Source organism: Mytilus californianus, unplaced genomic scaffold, assembly GCF_021869535.1.
Source record: "Mytilus californianus isolate M0D057914Y unplaced genomic scaffold, xbMytCali1.0.p SCAF_6, whole genome shotgun sequence".
NCBI classification, from domain to species: Eukaryota; Metazoa; Mollusca; class Bivalvia; order Mytilida; family Mytilidae; genus Mytilus; species Mytilus californianus.
In genome coordinates this window covers 76,318,034-76,338,012 of record NW_026262712.1, presented here as the reverse complement: position 1 = coordinate 76,338,012, position 19,979 = coordinate 76,318,034, and the positions used below count along the sequence as shown (strand labels likewise).

At 33.6% G+C, this 19,979-nt stretch overlaps 1 protein-coding gene across 2 annotated transcripts in view; it reads right to left on the bottom strand.

The window, feature by feature from the left end:
• LOC127704814 (glycoprotein-N-acetylgalactosamine 3-beta-galactosyltransferase 1-B-like) overlaps positions 1-13,432 on the bottom strand; it is a 94,073-nt gene extending 80,641 nt beyond the window's left edge. For both annotated transcript variants that reach the window (XM_052209033.1, XM_052209034.1), the window contains exon 1: positions 13,102-13,432. In XM_052209033.1, the coding sequence (XP_052064993.1) occupies positions 13,102-13,172 (71 nt within the window). In that variant the 5' untranslated portion in view covers positions 13,173-13,432. The remainder of the gene's footprint in view (positions 1-13,101) is intronic.
• Positions 13,433-19,979: the final 6,547 nt, after the last annotated feature.

Below are 19,979 nucleotides of genomic sequence, written 5' to 3'. Positions count from 1 at the left end.
GAATGGAGGTTAAATAAATGTGAACAATAAAAAAGATGTATATTTCTTAGGCATGGAGCTAGGCATTTCTGAAGTATCTTTGATAGCATTTTTTTCCTATCAAAAATGTATGCTGGTATATATGTAACTCTAGGTGTTTACCTAAAATGTTATGTATATGTAAAAGTTTAAGATTATTTTTTTAATATTTGCCAAAAAAAAAACATTATCCGGAAAACCATATAATGGCGTTTTGTCCTTTAATTCTTTTTTTTTTGTGATTTTCTAACCTACCTTCTAATTGATACGTTAATCCAAACAGTGCAAGTGTGTAATGCAAACACAAAATTCGGCTTTGGTGTATCATGTTAAAACAATACCCATAAATTATGATAATTTTCAATAATTGTATCTTTTTTTACACAAAGATGTCGATAAATAAATTTGATACCCTGCATTTATCATGCATTTCAATAGCATATTGTCAAATTGTTAAAAGATCTCCTCCTTAACAGGGAATCCGTTAGTATTGAAAGTCCCTGTTCTAAATTATTGAATTTGTCATTCTGCATTGACAATATTCAATTTATCTTGGTGTAAGTAATACGCACTCATTCGGGCTAACGCCCTTAATGTGTATCTAATACATATTATTTTCTCCCTCGTTTCACCCCTCAGATAATACAGTTTTTTCTTAACTAGATATCGTAGAAAACCCAAACACAGTATAGGGTTGTGCGTTCGCTACAAGATCGCCTTGAATTTAACATGTTCAACATAAATATATACAATCAGCCATGCAAAAAGGCATAACATTTTTGTCAACTAATTCTGCCTCTTTAAAGGTCAAATGAAAGTTAGTCATTTCACTCTACTATGGAATGAAATGAACGAGAGAACTTTTGACGTGGTATAGTTATAATATAACTGTTCTTTATACTTATACTTAGTTCGTACTGCAAGCCGAAAAATCCACTTTGCTCTCTGGATGTCTCTTGGTTTTTGTTTTTGTTTTTGGTTTGTTTGCTATATTATTGACGTAAATAAAACCGACAACTCCTTTTATTCAGATATATAATTTGAGTTCTGTAAATTTCTAGACGTACGTAAGAATGAAAGACGAAAATGCAGGTTTCATAAATGGTCATCAAAGAGCGACACAATTAAAAACAAATAAAAATATAGTTATTACAGCTACAGCCATTTTTTTTCTCTATTAAAACATATTTGATACTTTTTGCGCTATTGTCATATATAAAAAAAAATCTAACATTTCCATAAGCTTTCTGTGATTTCCCCGATTCACCATTATGATGTCATGCCACTTGCTATATGGATTCAGAAAACAAATTTACGAAATCTATGACCACACAATTGTAACTGTTCCTATCTTTATTAACAAAATTTAGCGTAAATATTTACAACTATAAAAATTAGTAACAGTGGTGGTCTATTCTGCCCGGAAAACAATGCGGACTAAATCTGTGTACAGTGCACGTGGCGGATCCAGTCTTTTTAAATGGGGGTTCCCAACCAAGGATAAAGGGAGGGGATCCAACCGTATGTCCTTATTAATAAAAGGGGGTCCAAAATCCGCCCCCCCCCCATCCGCCACTGTGTGCACCACTGACATTAAATTTTACAAATATGCAAATCGATACTTGTTCTGTTAGGACAGTTTTCAATTTTATATAATAGAAGTAGGTGAATTATACAGCAGACATATTGGTTTTCTTGGTTTAGATAGAGGAATTGTCTACCCCCGATCAAGAATCTCATTAAATTGTACAGATGTGCATACGTATTAGTCTAAAATATAATCTTTCATCTTATCAAATTTGAATCTCATGATTTTTGTAAAAAGGCGGAATTAAATTTCCAAAGTGATATTCAAACTTATTATTCAAAGACAAATTGACAACGCCATGGCAAAATAAAAAAAAGTCAAAATGACAAACTGTACAGATATGCTAACTTAGAATATATAGAACATACTTTATGACTTCATAACCATAGAAAGACAACGAAAGATCATATCATAAACAAAATTGTATTGAAAGGTCAATGATGAGAAAATTTTAACATTTGTTATACCTAGTACTTCATAATCTTTTTCTGAAAAGTTTTGTCGTCCTGAATATGCATGAAATGTTTGCCACTGGACGTTAAGCAACCAACAATCAATTAATCTTTTGCTCTAAAAAATTAATTAAACAATATAAGCCACAATTGTATCCATCACTTGGTGTCTGTTTAGGGGCCAGCTGAAGCACGCCTCCGGGTGCGGGATTTTCTCGCTGTGTTGAAGACCCATTGGTGGCCTTCGGCTGTTTTCTGCTCTGTGGTCGGGTTGATGTCACTTTGACACATGCATTCCCCATTTCCATTCTCAATTTTGAATAGTATAAAAAGTTGTTTTATTTAAAAGAGACTTTGAATAATAACTTTAAAACACAGTTATGTTATAATTGAACGAGTTCATAAAAACTAGAAATAAAGGACTATATATATACTGGAGTAAAACCAAAAGTTTGTTCCGACACTAGAATTGTAGGCAACGGCTCAGATGTACTTATTTATACTGGATAACCTATATGTGTGGTCATAAAAATTACAGACTAATTTCCTCTATGTAAACACAAGGAGATGTGGTATATTAAGAATTGCTTATGAAACAACTATCCGTAAAGTTCAAATGAGGTGGACGAAAGCCACCAGAGACAACCGTACGGCCTTCTAAAAACCATTCCGTTAAGTTGGCTAAAAACGGTCCCAACATGAAAAATATGAAATAATCAAACTCTGAGAAAACTAACGGATTTTACTCAGATCCATCCATCTTGACACCTCAAACATGCGAACACTATATAATTTTAAACCTAACTGACTCGCAATTTTATAATAAACAATAATTATGAACTTTTTAAAATAAGTTATCCATGGGGAATACTTAAAAAATCATCTTATTCACGATGTTAAAATGAATATTTAAAACTTTTCCGTTATATGTTACCTGTGAAATGGCGCCAATGTAGTTTTATTTTTTTGGCGCAAATGAAAGATTGATTTTTTTTTTCAAAATTGGCGCAAATGCAATGCACCCCCTCTTTGGAATCATTTAAAAAGGTAAAATTCACCTGTATTGGTATTGCTGGTGTATATTTGTCACACGTTCCATCTACAATATACGGAAATGACACGGCTGGGTATTGTAAAGTTACTGAAGGACGTTTAATGTCAAATTCATATCCCCGGGCGAAAACATGATTATTTACCGGTTTTTCAAAACGCCGTTTGTACACTTACCAAAGTGTAATGATCTTTCACGCTGTCTAGTCTAAGATTAAAAGTTTAGGCAATTTTTGTAGGTTTTTAAAGTGAACGGAAAATGAGCTTTGCAACAGTGTCTCTAACGATAAAAAAAAATAATGTGGTCCGTCAATATGACATATTACAGAGGCAGGTATAAATATTTGTAAAATTGGCTTAAATATTTCATTTAACAGCAATTTCTAGAACTGATTATTTTGATCCCTCGAATACGTGTAAAATAATGAGTATTTATATTATTTAGATTCTTTCATATAATTGTTTTTGTTTATTGTATTCACGAATTTTATATAAACTCATGACGTTTAGACCTTGACATTTCGTGTAGACACCTGGGGCGTGTTTTATTGGTCTATTCTGCACATCTCCAGAATGTCTTCTGGTGAAGAGTCCAAAAAAAAAAATGAATCTGGAGATAACCTGGAGATATTCTACGGAAGATCAATAAAACAAAAATTCAATTTGCCGTCGAATATAGCAGATTTTTGTTATGTTGGATGACATATTAAATGAAGTTTACGATGATTTTATAGAAAATTAAGATACGTCCGGTAGACATGACTGTAAAAGTGTGCTCTGTTCGTGACATGTTTCTTTGTTCTTTCCTCTAACTCAATTTTGCTAGACAAATCAGGCGTAAACCCCCACTATTTGATTTTTAAGAATAATCTTAAACTGCACAAAAATTCGTCAATGTTCGTCTCGAATATGATCAAAAAGGACATCTTGTCTATTCAATTTTTTTAAAGTAACCAAACTGGATTATTTTTGTATAAAGCAAAGATATCGGAAAGTTCTCAAAATCATTTTTCTCTGGTGGTCCTTGAAGAAAATCTTCTGGTCCTAACTATTATTTCTATTGCATAATTTCGATGGTCAAAACCTTCGGACCACCACTTTTCAAAAATTTTCATTGTATATGGATCTATATGCAAGTATATATATACAATGTATACCAGACATTTCTCAGACTGTTTTTTCTTCTTTTTTTTTTAATAAATCCGTTGGTTGTGTACTGATTGATACTTCAGTCTTGGAGAACAAGATTTATTTCAGTACTATAGTTGTAATTAGCTTTGAGCAAACTTCCAGTAATTGCAAATACCCTTATTTCGGTGCTTTGTGTCTATTGTCTTAATGTAAGTTTTTTTGTGTGTGTCTCGTACCGATCTTTTGAGTTAATCTAATTGCAATTGATTTGTGCAGGTTGTTCTCATATTGTTCTGTTACACCACTGTCCCAGCTTCGGGGAGGGTTAAGCGCTCACAAACATGTTATTGTACTGTTACACCACTGTCCCAGGTAAGGGGGCTGGTTTGGCCGGATCCCGCTAACATGTTTAACCCCGCCACATTCTGTATGTATGCTCTGTCCAAAGTCAAAGTCAAATGTAATTCAGTGGTTGTCGTTTTTTGCTGTGTTACATATTTATTTTTCGTTCATTTTTTTTTGTACATTAATTAGACCGTTAGTTTTCTCGTTTGAATTGTTTTACATTTGTGATTTCGGGGCCTTTTATAGCTGACTATGCGGTATGGGCTTTGCTTATTGTTGAATGCCGTACGGTGACCTATAGCTGTTAATAGCTGTGTCATTTGGTCTCTTGTGGAGGGTTGTCTCATTGGCAATCTTCGTTTTTATATCAACCCTGCCATATTCTGTGTGTGTCTATCTCAAGTCAGGAGCCTGAATTTAGTTGTTGTCGTTGGTTCATGTCTCGACTCATATTTGATATTTTGTAAATTATTTTGTTATGTATAATTAGGCCGTAAGTTTTCTCGTTTGAATTGTTTCTCACACTTTTCACGTCGGGCCTTTTGACAGTATCGGGTTTTGTCATTGTTGAAGGCATTAATTACGGTTGTCTATAATTGCTTACATCCACTTCATATTTGAACTCCGGTGGATAGTTGCCTCATTAGCAATCATACATTTCTTCGTTTTTATTTATTTACCTGACTTTTAAACTCGTGTTTTGAACCGAGTCCTGAACATGCATGACATATTTGTCACTGGGCGTTAATAATTAGCAACAAACAATCAACCAATTAAACTTGTGTTAAATAAGAAGAAAAACCATTTGATATTCATTCATTTAGTGGGGTGGGCTGGTAATTAAGAGCTGAAAAATATGCATAATAAGCGACAGATTAAAAATGTTAATAATGCCCTCTATAAATTTAAACTGACCACCACGGAATAGCCCAACTTAGTGTTGAAAGTAGCGTTAAACACCAATCAATCAAAATCCCTTCCCTAGAATATCAAATAGTCGTCCCTTAACTTTTATTGTCCGTGTAGTTCTTATATTTATCCAGCTTATCGTCATACAGGGATGTCCTATTAAGACTGTCGTACCATAAAAACGTTTATAACACAGCTCACATTCCAATATATCTGCATTCATAAATTTATTAAGGTGGTACCCAACACCTTGACTAATATTAATTTGGCTCGTTTAATTTTCATAAAATTTTGACAAAATGTTTACTTTGACCCTTTGACAAAAATATAAAAATTTCAAAAAATTTGAACCAACCACTTTATCAGAAAAATTTCATTGGTTATATAGCAGTTTGACAAACACTAATTTTGATCATTGAGAAGCTTAATATTTCCTACAACAATACAACGTGATTAAAACGTTTAGATGATTTTTACAGAGTTATCTCCCTGTAGTGTTAGGTACCACCTTAATGTCATTTAGACTAAACGACGCCATGTTTGTTATGTGCCTCTGCCGTCTAAACTACCTATCAAAAACGAAGAGGTGGAAGAGGGCGAGAAGATCTTCCCTATGCAAAAAAACAGAAATGGACCTCTTCTGGCTCACTACCGAAGAACAAAAAAACACGCCCCTGTTTCTTGTTGAAGACTGATTTACCCGGTACGTCTAACACCACCTAGGCCGCCTTGGTGCACTAAGCTCTGAAAACTGCACTAAGCCCATGATGGAACAGTCATATAAGTACCAAGGTCATTCAGTATGATAATGTTGTAAATAAAGAGCATATATTTAAATTTTGGTGTAAATGTATTTAGAAATGAAAGAGTTATAAATATTTTACATGGCACGCGCCGACTTTTGTATAATGTGTCCAGTTATCATAGTGTTGATTGAATCCACCGAAGCTTGACGAGTTCATATAAACCAATACCAATATCTTTATTCCCATAACCATTGCAGATACATAGGTACAGAGAGTGTGCAAAATATGTACATGAATATGCATCTATTTACAAAACATATATACAATACAGTGGTTTCCAAATAATATACATTTTAGCTAGGAGGACCCACATGTTTATTTATACACTTTATAAACTTACATAATCTTTTTAGCTCTGAATTTTTGTTTAATTTGCTCATCAATTTTCTAAACTTTTAGTGTATTAACATAAGCCAAATAGTACTCAAGGTATAATTTTCTACTGTCGTTAAAAAATGGACATTCTAGCAGATATTGAAATTCGTCTCCAATACTACCAATATTACAAAGATGACATTTTCTATCATTTCTATTAACATTATTCCACCTCCCTGTCTCTATTGAGAGTCTGTAGTTTGTGGTTCTATATCTACATAAAATAATACTTTCGTGCATATCCGACATATCAAAATATTTTTTTTCAAAATTTAATTCTAACTTAAAAATTCTATAATTTACTGATTATGTAGACTCTTGAAATTGTGTATTCCACAACTGTTTGTATTGGTCTTGTAATCGCAACTTTAGTGCATTTTTTAATCATATTTCATTACCAAAACATTGAGAAATCCAAATATTTGAAAAACCACATTCATCCAATATATTTTTAACTTCACTCACAAAAAATGTACATACATTATTAACAGTAAATAGTGTTTTTAATAGTGTATATGCGATAGAAGATAACTTAGTCTCTTTAGCAGATACTAATTTACACCAATAAGATACTATTTTTAATTTAAAGGATATCTACCAAGTTCTCCGTATACCATATAGCTAGGTGTGGAATTTTCCGTTTCAAAAGAAGTTTACAGAATTTCTGATGGATTCTTTCTATAATTTCAACATCACCATGCCCCCAAATTTCACATCCATACAAAAGTATGGGTTTCACAACTTTATAGAAAAGATCTAAGTGACACTGAGTGGAAAGATTATGTATGCGGCCTGATTTCAACACCTTAAACATAGCTTGTGTGGCTTTTTCTGCTAGGTGTTTCTGTGCTATTTTAGTATTACCAGTTCTAGATAATAATATGCCCAAATAGTTAAATTCTTTTAATATTTTCAATGTCAGTGCCGTCTATAGCTATATAAAAATGTAAATTTGACGGCATTCTGCCTCTAGAAAAAATCATCATTAGTTAACTTTAAGCTTCCAAATATTACAGTATTCACTGAAAGAATCCAGCTGTTTCTGTAAATCATCAGCACTTTCTGCCAATAGTACTATGTCGTCTGAACTAAGGATATGAATGGAATTGGAAAGGTTAAATATGCACCAAGATCGTAAATTAAGATTGATTATTATAATGTAAAAAAATATGTTCAAAGTTGGTTCGAAAATCTTAAGAGATTTAAAAGTTATCATAAAAAAAGAAGATGTGGTATGATTGCCAATGAGACAACTCTCCACAAGAGACCAAATGACACAGAAATTAACAACTATAGGTCACTGTACGGCCTTCAACAATGAGCAAAGTCCATACCGCACAGTCAGCTATAAAAGGCCCCGAAATGACAATGTAAAACAATTCAAACGAGAAAACTAACGGCCTAATTTATGTACAAAAAATGAACAAAAATCAAATATGTAACACATAAACAAACAACAACCACTGAATTACAGGCTCCTGACTTGGGACAGGCACTTACATACAGAATGTGGAGTTAAACATGTTAGCGGGATCCCAACCCTCCCCCTAACCTGGGACAGTGGTGTAACAGTACAACATAAGAACGAACTATAAAAATCAGTTGAAAGAGGCTTAACTCATCAGATGGATAAAAATACAAATACTACAAATACAAGTTAACATTTTTACGGGGCACGCGCTCTTCTTGTGTAATGTCTGATCACCTTGAAAATTGATCCAACCAATCTTTAACTGGTAAATTATGTTTCCTTGTTGCTAAGTAGTAATGATAAAAGGGCTGTTGATCTTTTCTTTGATGCTTTGTTAGAAAAAATATATTTGGAAAAAGTGATTGTTTAATTGCGCTATTTGAAATAAAAACAGTGAAACAATAGAAATTGGCTTTTACTCAAAGACATATCTGATTTACCTATGGCGTTTTTGTCGTTTGGTTGCTGTCAAATTGAAGTTTATTCCACATCTATAGTTTGAGTACTGTTTGATTACTTTTTATTACCGTCTCCTCGGAGACGGTATTAAGAGTTGAACGATGGACAGTCTGCGGGCTGAAGGCTTTCTTACTACCTAATTGGAAGATATTACTGACGCTGTCATAATTAAATTTCGTTCATTGGTTGGGACAATTCAAACCTAGTAAATGTCTTTTAATCCCGTAGAGTGTCGGATCTGAACTCTTTATTTTAGTAAATAGATTTGCCTGGTTACCAATCATGCATATCGGTACACAGGTAACACTTATCTATAAATAGCGAAATCTCCTGAAGATTTGTAAACACACACGTGATTATTTAATGTTACGTACATTTTATACGTGAAAACATACGAAAACTTTTAGGAAAATGCCTTTTTCTTAGGTTATATTTATTTATACTCAGTAAGATTTGATTTGATTTGATTTTTGGTGTTTTAACGCCACTTTTAAGCGCCGCTTTTGGGCTATTTCGTGGCGGCCAGTTTTTATTGGTGGAGGAAGCCGGAGAGCAGGAAAACTGACAATCCTAGTCAATTAAGATTGGAGTCGAGTGCACCCGCACGAGCGGGGTTCGAACTCACAACCTCAGTGTTGACTGGCTAGTGATTACAGTAGTAACTACTGAGACCACTCGGCCACCGAGGCCCCCTACTCAGTAAGATAATCTAAAGGCAACACAAACATTTTAAAACGGAGATATCAAATAATTTCTGTTCGATTAATATTAATTTACACAAGAATTTTTATCTCAGGGGGCGGGGGCGGCGGCGGCGGCACTTCGTCCTTTCTATGGCAGAGGTGAGCAGCTGAGACATCCAATACCCCACCCTTTATATATATATATATATATATGTAGGACTCTAAAGTGCGATGGTACTCTAAAGTGCGATGGTCACGCTAAAGTGCGATGGTCTACGCTAAAGTACGATGGTGAATCACGCTAAAGTGCGATGGTTGTTTGTTTGCTAAAGTACGGTGGTATATCAAGATAAAGTGCGATGGACCAATAGGGTAACGTTCGAGGGCTTAAAACGGTAAAGTACATGGATGTTAAAAAATAGTCTTTTTTCAAAAGCTAGTATGCTCAGGTAGAACATATGTGACAGGCTTTAATTTATAATTTACCGGTAGGCTTAAGTGATTGTTTCTAAATTTAGAAGACCGACCACGTAATAATTGCTAAAAAGGCAATTTAGATGTCACAAAATACTATATTTCCTGTAAATGATCTTTTAATAATTCGGGCGTATTAAACATGTTAAATTCTTGGATAATTGGTGTAGCTTGCCGTTCACACAGTCTATCAATAACCTGAACACCTCCCCTTACAGTCGTCTTTGTAAATTACAAATACAAAATTCGATCATTGTCGGAATATCAGTAACATTTATTTGTACAAGCTTTAATCTAAATGCGAGCGAAAGGCGAAATTCGCCGAGCTAGCTTTCTCCTTTTTCGTAGCGAGTACACATACATGTTTCATTTTCCTACAATGTACAAACTATGTTTTAGCCGACAGTTTATAATTTACGCTTGAAAACATGTACCTTTATTTTACCGATGTTACTTTTCAATAAAATCGACAATATCTTAACGGGGACCGCAAAGTAAACAGCAACGTATAAAACAAATCAAATGTATCCGTTCGCTTCCAATAAGATAATAATACAGGTAAGTTTTGGTCGATTGATTTTAATCCAAAATCCTGAATATCATAATATAAACATTAGACTGTAAATTTAATTATTTCTTTGTATTGATTCCATCTGGATGGAGGACACCCAGTGTTTTTATCCAAAACTTCTCCCGATTCTCTCTTTGCCTATTTTGCCATGTACAATCCTGTTCGATCACAAGGATCTTCATGTGATCAAAATCTTTCAGATTGTGATCTGGTAACCTGAAGTGTTGGCTGACAGGAATATACGGTTTTTTTGTGAGGTCACTCCTGTGGCCATTAAGGCGTTTGTGAAATGGCTGCATAGATTCACCAACATATTGGAGACCACATATAGGACACTCAAGAACGTAAATCACGTTTGAGCTTTTGCAGTTGACATTGCAGAAGATCTTGTATGTCTTTTCTGTGGTCTTACTGTGAAATGTTGATGAATGCTGCAATTGGTTGCAACATTTGTAGCGCTTATCCCCACAAGGCTGGCAATTACCTACAGTATGGTTAGGTTTGGAAAGGTCAGCACGGACAAGAATATTTCTCAGGCTGTTAGGTTGTTTGAAGGCAATCATGGGAGGCTCAGGAAAGATTTTGGATAACTTAGAATTTTTCTCTATTGCTGTCCAATGATCACGAATGGTCTTGAAACTATTTCTCAGGCATGGATGGTAGGTGAGCACACATGGGATTCTTTTACTTTTCTGTTTTTCTTTGTAAGTTAGCAGACTGCTTCTGGGGATGGATTCCGCTTTTCGAAAACTATTTTTGATGTTTTTGTGTTTATATCCCCTTCTTTTCAAATGTCCTTTGAGCTGCCCCAGACGTTGTTTTGCAGTGTCTTCAGAGGAGCAGATTCGCCTTATTCTGAGAGCTTGGCTGTATGGAATGCTCTTCGTGCAGTGTGGAGGATGGCAACTTTCAGGCGACAAGTATTGATGAGTATCTGTAGGTTTAAAGTATATATCTGTGTTTATTATACCTACAGAGAGGGTGCTAGATGTATCAAGGAAGTTTATGGTGGAATTAGATGTTTCATGGGTGAATTTGATGGTAGGGTGTTGATTGTTAGCATTTGTTATAAAAGTTTGTAATTCTTGGTCTCCCTTGTCCCATTTCATGTCAACGTCATCAATGAATCGATACCAGGAAAGCGGTTTTTCGATGGAGCACAACAGCAGTTGCTTTTCAACTTTACCCATGAATATATTGGCATAAGATGGAGCCATTTTTGTACCCATAGCAGTGCCATTTGTCTGTAAATAATGTTCTCCTTGAACTTCACATTCCAAGGAGAACACTATTTACAGACAAATGGCACTGCTATGGGTACAAAAATGGCTCCATCTTATGCCAATATATAATCTTATCATTAATTTATTACCAAACAGAAAACAATAAACTTGCGGAAAAGATGGTATACCGCAAACATGAGGTGCAAACATTTGTACACCATATCCGGATTTCGACAATTAATGTCTCTTCAGTGATGTTAGGAATCGAAACGGTATTTGGAAGGCCATATAATTTACCTCAATTTAGGATAGACTCTTGAATTTTGAAAGAGTCAAAATAGGATGAACGGATCATATAAGTCCGAAGGCAAATATAATACAAGCCCAAACGAAAAAATATAAACAAGTCTAAATTGAAAACAACGTTCAAACCTATGATTGCGTTGGATAAAAACCGCAATTTTTATACGTGTGCATGCAAAACAAATTTCTTGGTAGAGGGGTCTAAATACAGCACAAACAACATTTTCCAAAAGACCAAATGAGTGAAAAAGTATATTTTAACAAAACGCATTTGACTATATATATTGAATGATAAAAGAACATACATGCAGTTACCCTAGCTATCATATATTTTTTACAATAAGTATATATACCTGCACATAGCTATCATTGTTACGCTATTTCATGGGGAGATACTAGTAAATAGATTTGACAAATATCTTAAAAATTTACGAAAGTGATTTTAGAGACATATATACACAATCTCTGGTGATTTTAATTGCATCTGTAAAAAAATATCGACATCTGATTAGTTTCAGATTCAATCATCAACCTTGTCTTATATCACCTAAATTTCTCGACCTCATGCAATTTCATGAAGCTTCAAACAGTGACCTATCCCAGCGACTCATCCTTTCCACTCATTACATAATAAGTGCCCCCACACACACCCCAATATCGTTTGGCTGAGTTGGATGTTGTCTAGATCTACCTAGCTAGATCTTCCTAGCAAGATATAGCAGAGGTTGAAGAACAGAAGACTAAAAATATATCTAAAAGGGAATATTAGAAGAGCAAAAAACTACTCTCAGACGATGTATGCTAACATATTTTAAGCAATGTTTAATTTCTAGGAATGATTTTAAAGGAGATGTGAAGTATATATAATTAATTTAGACAGCAACCCAACTAAGCAACAAACAAAACGTGACAATTTACTTCTAAAGTTCAATCTACGGTCTTCTTCAATGTACATGTCATTACAACATTTTAAAGTTTTTTATCCTCCCAAGTCTAACTATAATATATAGAATAGTTGTGAATATGTGAGCCAAAATTAGTTCCTGTGAAAAAAGTTCCAGTGGAACAAATATCACAGGAAATATATTCTGGGAGAACTTTTTTCACAGATAATTTCTATATGATTTGTTCCATCTCTATAAAATAAGTTCCACAATTTACCTGGTGAAATAAGTTCTGGGTTTGTGAAATTTGTTCCTTACCTAGTGAAATAAGTTCCAGGGTTGTGAGATTTGTTCCTTACCTGGTGAAATAAGTTTCTTGTCTGTGAAATATGTTCCACTGGTTATACAAGTTATCTTTTATACTGAGCATTGTTATCAGTGAGCTTAAAGTTATAATTCAAGTACATTATAAAAACATGTATTATATTGATAATGTAATAAATAAAAGGTGTAAACATCCAATATGGATTCTGTGGAGTATAGCAAAATGTTTAATTACATTATCCATACAAAAATATCCAAATGACAATAATTTAATGAGGCAGATAAGCGAAGAATAAGAAAAATCCGTCAGAAATTTTTTATAGATCAATCATTTATTTATGAATATTGCAATTCAACATATGTTACTTCATATCAGAATTTGTAGATAAACTGTTTTCACAGAAATATGTCTCATCCTTTTGTAATTTTGATTATGCAAATGTTGAAATTAAAATAGCAATACTTTAACATGTTTCATAAGTTATGCAAATATTCAAAGTCAATGAACCATGACTGAGGTACATGGCTAAACAATTTCCATGTAAATGAGATGTGCCAAAGCTAATACAACTGCATACCAAATACCATTGAATTATTATAAGTCGTTCCCTTTAAACAAACCTAAACACAAACATTAACATTAAAGTTTCAAAGTCAATGAACCATGAAGAGGGGGTGAGGCTATATAATATCCATGGAAACGATATTTGCAAATGCCAATAAATTTGCATACCAAATATCGTTTACTTAACATTAGCAGTTCATCTTAAACTGATCTAATCACAAACTAATACATGTAAACTAAGCAAAAGTTTCTAAGTCGATAGACAATGACTGAGGGGGCGGGGCCAAATATTCTCCATGGTAATGAGATGTGCTAATGCTTATACAACTGAATACCTATTAACATTTGCCTACCCTAAATGGTTCCCCTTGAACTGACCTAATCACAAACTAATACATGTTAACTTAGCAAAATTCTCAAAGTCAATAGACCATGACTAAGGGAGCCAAATAATCTCCATGGAAATAAGATATGCCAATGCTTATACAACTGCATACCAAATATCATTGACCTACCACTAGTGGTTCCCCATAAACTGACCTAATCACAAACTAATACATGTAAAATAAGCAAAAGTTTCAAAGTCAATAGACCATGACTGAGGGGGCAGGGCCAAATAATCTCCATGGAAATGAGATGTGCCAATGCTAATACAACTGCATACCAAATATGATTGACCTACCACTTGTGGTTCGCCATAAACTAGACCTAATCACAAACTAATACATTGTTGACGACGCCGCCGCCGCCGACGCCGGAAACAGCACACCTATGTCTCGCTTTTTGACTCCGTCAAGGCGAGACAAAAAATGAAATAGTGTGTTTTAAATATTTATCGCAGTTGTTAATCATAGTTGTGCATTTGTTTTTTAATCATATTATCTACGTACAATATATATGCTGACTTAATTTGAATTTCTCAAAGATTTACCTTATTTTGAACGTTGTCGTGTTGTTTAAAGACTTCAATGTTGAATATTAAACTTGTCAGGTACAACTATAGAATGTTTTGCTTGATATAAAGTTAATGCATCATGTTAATCTATAACACCCGGAACTTATTTAACATTTAGTAAAAAAATTAGTTCCGGAACAAATTTTACAGTGCTGGAACATATTTTCTTAAAATATATATTCCGGGTAAAAATTTTCTGTGATATAAATTCCGGTGGAACATATTTCCTATGAAATAAGTCCCAGAGGAACAAATGTCACGCCGGAACATTTTTTTTGTTACAAAAAATAATCTTAATAGCAAAAAATAATTCAGATATTACTTGGAACTATGAGCAGGGTCAGGAACAAACTTCTAATGTTTGTTTTGAGGTTTATTGACTATCTATACTAGACATGCTAAATGAGAGAAAGAGAAATAAAAGAAAATTATAAATTTAAAAGACGAAAATACTGTTGGCACTTTAAAAGATTATTCTTAATTGTATGTTTTCTACAAGAATTGTAAAAACAAGTATAAACATACATATACTATGATCATAAAACAAAAAGACATTTATATGTCAACATACGAACGGTCTCCCACAAAAGATTATGTCAATCCAGTATGTCAAGCTTTTAAGGGTAAGTATGATAAGGGCCTTATTCGTCATCCAACATTAAATGGTATAGTAAATAAATATGAAGATATGTACAAGTAAAACAATAACAAAAGATACAGTATCAAGCTGTATGCTTGATTAAGCTTTGGTCAAATTTGTTGATTCTCTTATGTTGATGGCCTCATAGTGAACTTAAAGTAGCTTTGCAGAACTTATCACCTTCTTTATAACCAACGACGTCTATTATGATTTGAAAAAAAAATGGCGGCGAAACTACTTTGTTTTCAGGCGCTTACAATAGGTCTTATATAACAAATTACCCGTCTCACGACTCTGAGTATTTTTCATCAAAAAATAAAATCAAGAAGTCCAATAAAACCAAATAATCTGAAAAAAGAAACATTTAATTGTTAAGGATACTCATTATTCAAATATAGAAAAAGAGGCGTGGGGCATTCCACATTGCAGTCCAACTACAATGAATAGACAAAATCTTCATCGACAACAAAAATAACCATACATATATGTGAAGCTTTACATTTTAAGGATCATTTTTGAAAAGATGTGAGATACCGTTGGAAATATATTAATTGTGTTCTTATATGTTTAAATTTTACTACGTTTCACTCTCTAGTCTCTACACTTTTCGATGCCTATTATGAACGAAAAACTTTCAGGTGGAAGCGGCCATACTTTTCTAACACAAATAAACAAGCAAACAACCAAAGAAAAAGCCAACAAATCCGATATCTGTTTGAAAAAAAATAATCGATAAAAAGACATTACCCCCAATTTCCAGTTTTAATACTTTCTCCCAAAAAAAATTGGTAAATCTAAAAAAAGGTATAAGCCTTTTATAATTTTTGTTATCTACTACAATTTACATACAATTTTGAACGAATTGAACTACAAAGAGAAAACATTTTCCACTTTCATCAGCTATGAGACGGCTAGCTTTTTAGAAAAGCTATTACTTGTTCAGTTTATAAGAATTCATAATTGAAAGGGTTATTTGCATGAGTATAGATCAATTGCTTTTCTTTCACCCAAGCCATGCATATACTCAGAGGACAAAAAGGATAAAAAACTTGAACACAAGTACAGTATAAGTAAACTTTTTGAAAATAAAATAGTTCCCTACTTTACCATCTTACTATTTTATGACGTATTAGCTTAAATTAAATAAAAAATTTTGCAAAGTTTTAAAATATCCAGTTACCTTTAAAGAATAATGATAAGATCCGAAATAAGGTAACTTTAAACTGTGAAGGAAAACATGTATATATGATGAATCGTTCTAAACCCCAACCCTTTTACATAAGTCTTATAAAATAACCTTCTCATTATAAATTCTGATGTACGTATAGCACCTTTAACAAACAATTATAAGAAAGTTTAATTTAAGACCATTTAAATTCTAAATTCTTATTTGTAAATATATCCAGTTCTTACTTAACTTATTCTTACACTTCAGCACATTATGAATATTATTATACCCCACGCAACGAGTTGCGGAGGGTATAATGTTTTTGACCCGTCCGTCTGTCCGTCCGTCTGTCCGTTCGTCCGTCCGTCCGTCCGTCCGTCCGTCTGTCAGTCCGTCAGTCCTGTTTCTTGTCATCGCAACTCCTCTCAAACCACACAACAGAATTTCACGAAACCTTTTTAGATAATAAGGACATACTATGTAGTTGTGCATATCGACAGGAAATTACGATTTAATTTTTTTTCTAGGAGTTACGCCCCTTTGAACTTATTTACTTTAATGTACTACTGCAACAGTTTGTCATCTCAACTCCTCTGAAACCACACAACAAAATTTTATGAAACTTTGTAGATAATAAGGACATACTACGTAGATGTGCATATCGACAGAAAATTACGATTCAATTTTTTTTCCAGGAGTTACGCCCCTTTGAACTTATTTGCCCAATATACTACTGCAACCTTTTGTCATCGCAACTCCTCTCAAACCACACAACAAAATTTCATGAAACTTTGTAGATAATAAGGACATACTACGTAGATGTGCATATCGACAGAAAATTACGATTCAATTTTGTTTCCAGGAGTTACGCCCCTTTGAACTTATTTGCCCAATATACTACTGCAACCTTTTGTCATCGCAACTCCTCTCAAACCACACAATAGAATTTCATGAAACCTTTTCAGATAATAAGGACATACTACGTAGATGTGCATACCGACAGGAAATTACGATTCAATTTTTTTTCTAGGAGTTACGCCCCTTTGAACTTATTTGCTTCAATAAACCTCTGCAACAGTTTGTCGTCGCAACTCCTCTGAAACCACACAACAGAATTTCATGAAACTTTGTAGATAATAAGGACATACTACGTAGATGTGCATATCGACAGGAAATTATGATTCAATTTTTTTTCTAGGAGTTACGCCCCTTTGAACTTATTTACTTTAATGTACTACTGCAACAGTTTGTCTTCTCAACTCCTCTGAAACCACACAACAAAATTTCATGAAACTTTGTAGATAATAAGGACATACTACGTAGATGTGCATATTGACAGGAAATTACGATTCAATTTTTTTTCCAGGAGTTACGCCCCATTGAACTTATTTGCCCAATATACTACTGCAACATTTTGTCATCGCAACTCCTCTCAAACCACACAATAGAATTTCATGAAACCTTTTCAGATAATAAGGACATACTACGTAGATGTGCATATCGACAGGAAATTACGATTCAATTTTTTTTCTAGGAGTTACGCCCCTTTGAACTTATTTGCTTCAATATACCTCTGCAACAGTTTGTCATCGCAACTCCTCTGAAACCACACAACAGAATTTCATGAAACTTTGTAGATAATAAGGACATACTATGTAGATGTGCATATCGACAGGAAATTATGATTCAATTTTTTTTTTTTATACAATTTTTTTTTCTTACAGTTATTTTATTTCTCCAGTGACAATGTGGGGACGTGGGGTATGTGAGCGTGCTCACTAAGGTTCTTTAATTTTTTAAATTTTATGATGACAATCCTATGAATTAGTTATAATATTAATTATTTAGTAATTATTATTGCCTAAATTCAGTCATCTGTACATAATTAAATGTTTCCTTATGTTCTAAGGTGTATATAGTTGCTACAATTATACCCTATGGGTAGTGCTCCACAATTAATGGAGGAATATACAAGAAACTGAACTGAACTGAACTGATTAATCGTAGAGAGATGTACCTAAATTTATGGTACATAGTTAACAGAAAAAATTTCATTCTCAGTCTTATTTCAACTGTATTAATTTTAAAGACATGTCACATCCAAACGAAGTCTACGTATATGTACATGTATACGTCTTGTCTTGTCTATAGTCGGGAAATTTTCAATTCAATTCATTTCATTTGAAAACGTTAAAAATAATATAGATCTTATTCATTGCAAAACGTGACGTCCTTTTTGGATAAAACCCCTGTTTCATCTACGAGGAAAGTCCTATAATATAAGAATGCATATATAGGTGTGGTTGAACATTGATAGTAAAAAAAAGGAAAATCTGGCATCAATAGAGCGCATAATAAATTAAAAAATAATTCCCGAAATAAATGTATATAAAATATGTGTGTGACTATTGAAAGTGTATCCACATATTTACAAGACACTGTCGCTTTTTTCACTCGTTCTTGTCCAGTAACACCGTGTATCATCGGTACAGCGGATATAGGTACTAACCAAGCGGACGTGATCGATTTTTCTTCTGACACGGTAAGAAAGTCTTTGTTTTGTTTACATAATATCAATGTGTACCTCAATCTAAACATAATTGTTGTTTTAAGAAATGATTTGGTCGTAGGTTGATGATTAGAGAAGTCTCATTATTTTCCTAAAACAAGAACGCTTACTAAAACATGTGCAAATACTTGTCAAAGAAGTTGGCGCTCGTCTCATCCGATATGATTCTATATTCAATATTGCAACTCTTTTTCTGATAGAAGGCCATGCACTGTGTGTACGTAATAAGTATAGCTGTTTCAATAATTGGCATTGAAATCTTTCATACATATGTTATTTTTCGATATTTTATTCCGAAAAGAAGCGTTGTGTACAGTGTATAGCTGACCACATCAATCCTTCTGTACGGTGCATAGTTAAATGAATGTACGGTATATAGCTTTTCACCCTTCGAAGTACCTATTAAGCTGTATCCGCTGTACCGATGAGTGAGTAATAAATTCCTCAAACGAGTTTGAATAGGGAAATAAAATCTGAAGAAGGAATTTGTCATCAACATTTTAATAAGGCAATATTTGGTTTTGAATGAAGCCCGTTCTTATCTGTATGTGTTGCCGTACTTATCAAAATACGATTTTCAAATAATCAAACTCAAACAGTAAAGTTTTGTTTCTCCTTAAAATCGTTCTTCTCCAGTATTACCATGATTACAAGCCTGAACGAATTTCAATGAGAAAATAAATTCTGAATAATGAATTTGACTCCATTTTTCTGTCAGTTTTCTGTCCCAATCAAGACCGACCCCCCTTTCACAAACGGGCTAAAATAATGCGTACATTGAACTCCCGTCATTTATCATATTTGGTTTTTTTTCTTAACATTTTCAGGTAGTAAGATTTGGTTTTAAATCGAGCTCATGAGAAATTATGAACTTTTTGGTCTTACAGAAAACATGTTATTTCATATCAATTTAATGTTGTTTTTGCAAGACTCATAATCAAGAACAGCGAGAAAGACTATTTCGCAGACTGTTGAAAGATACTCAGTCCGTTCTTACAACGAATAAGTCCTTATGC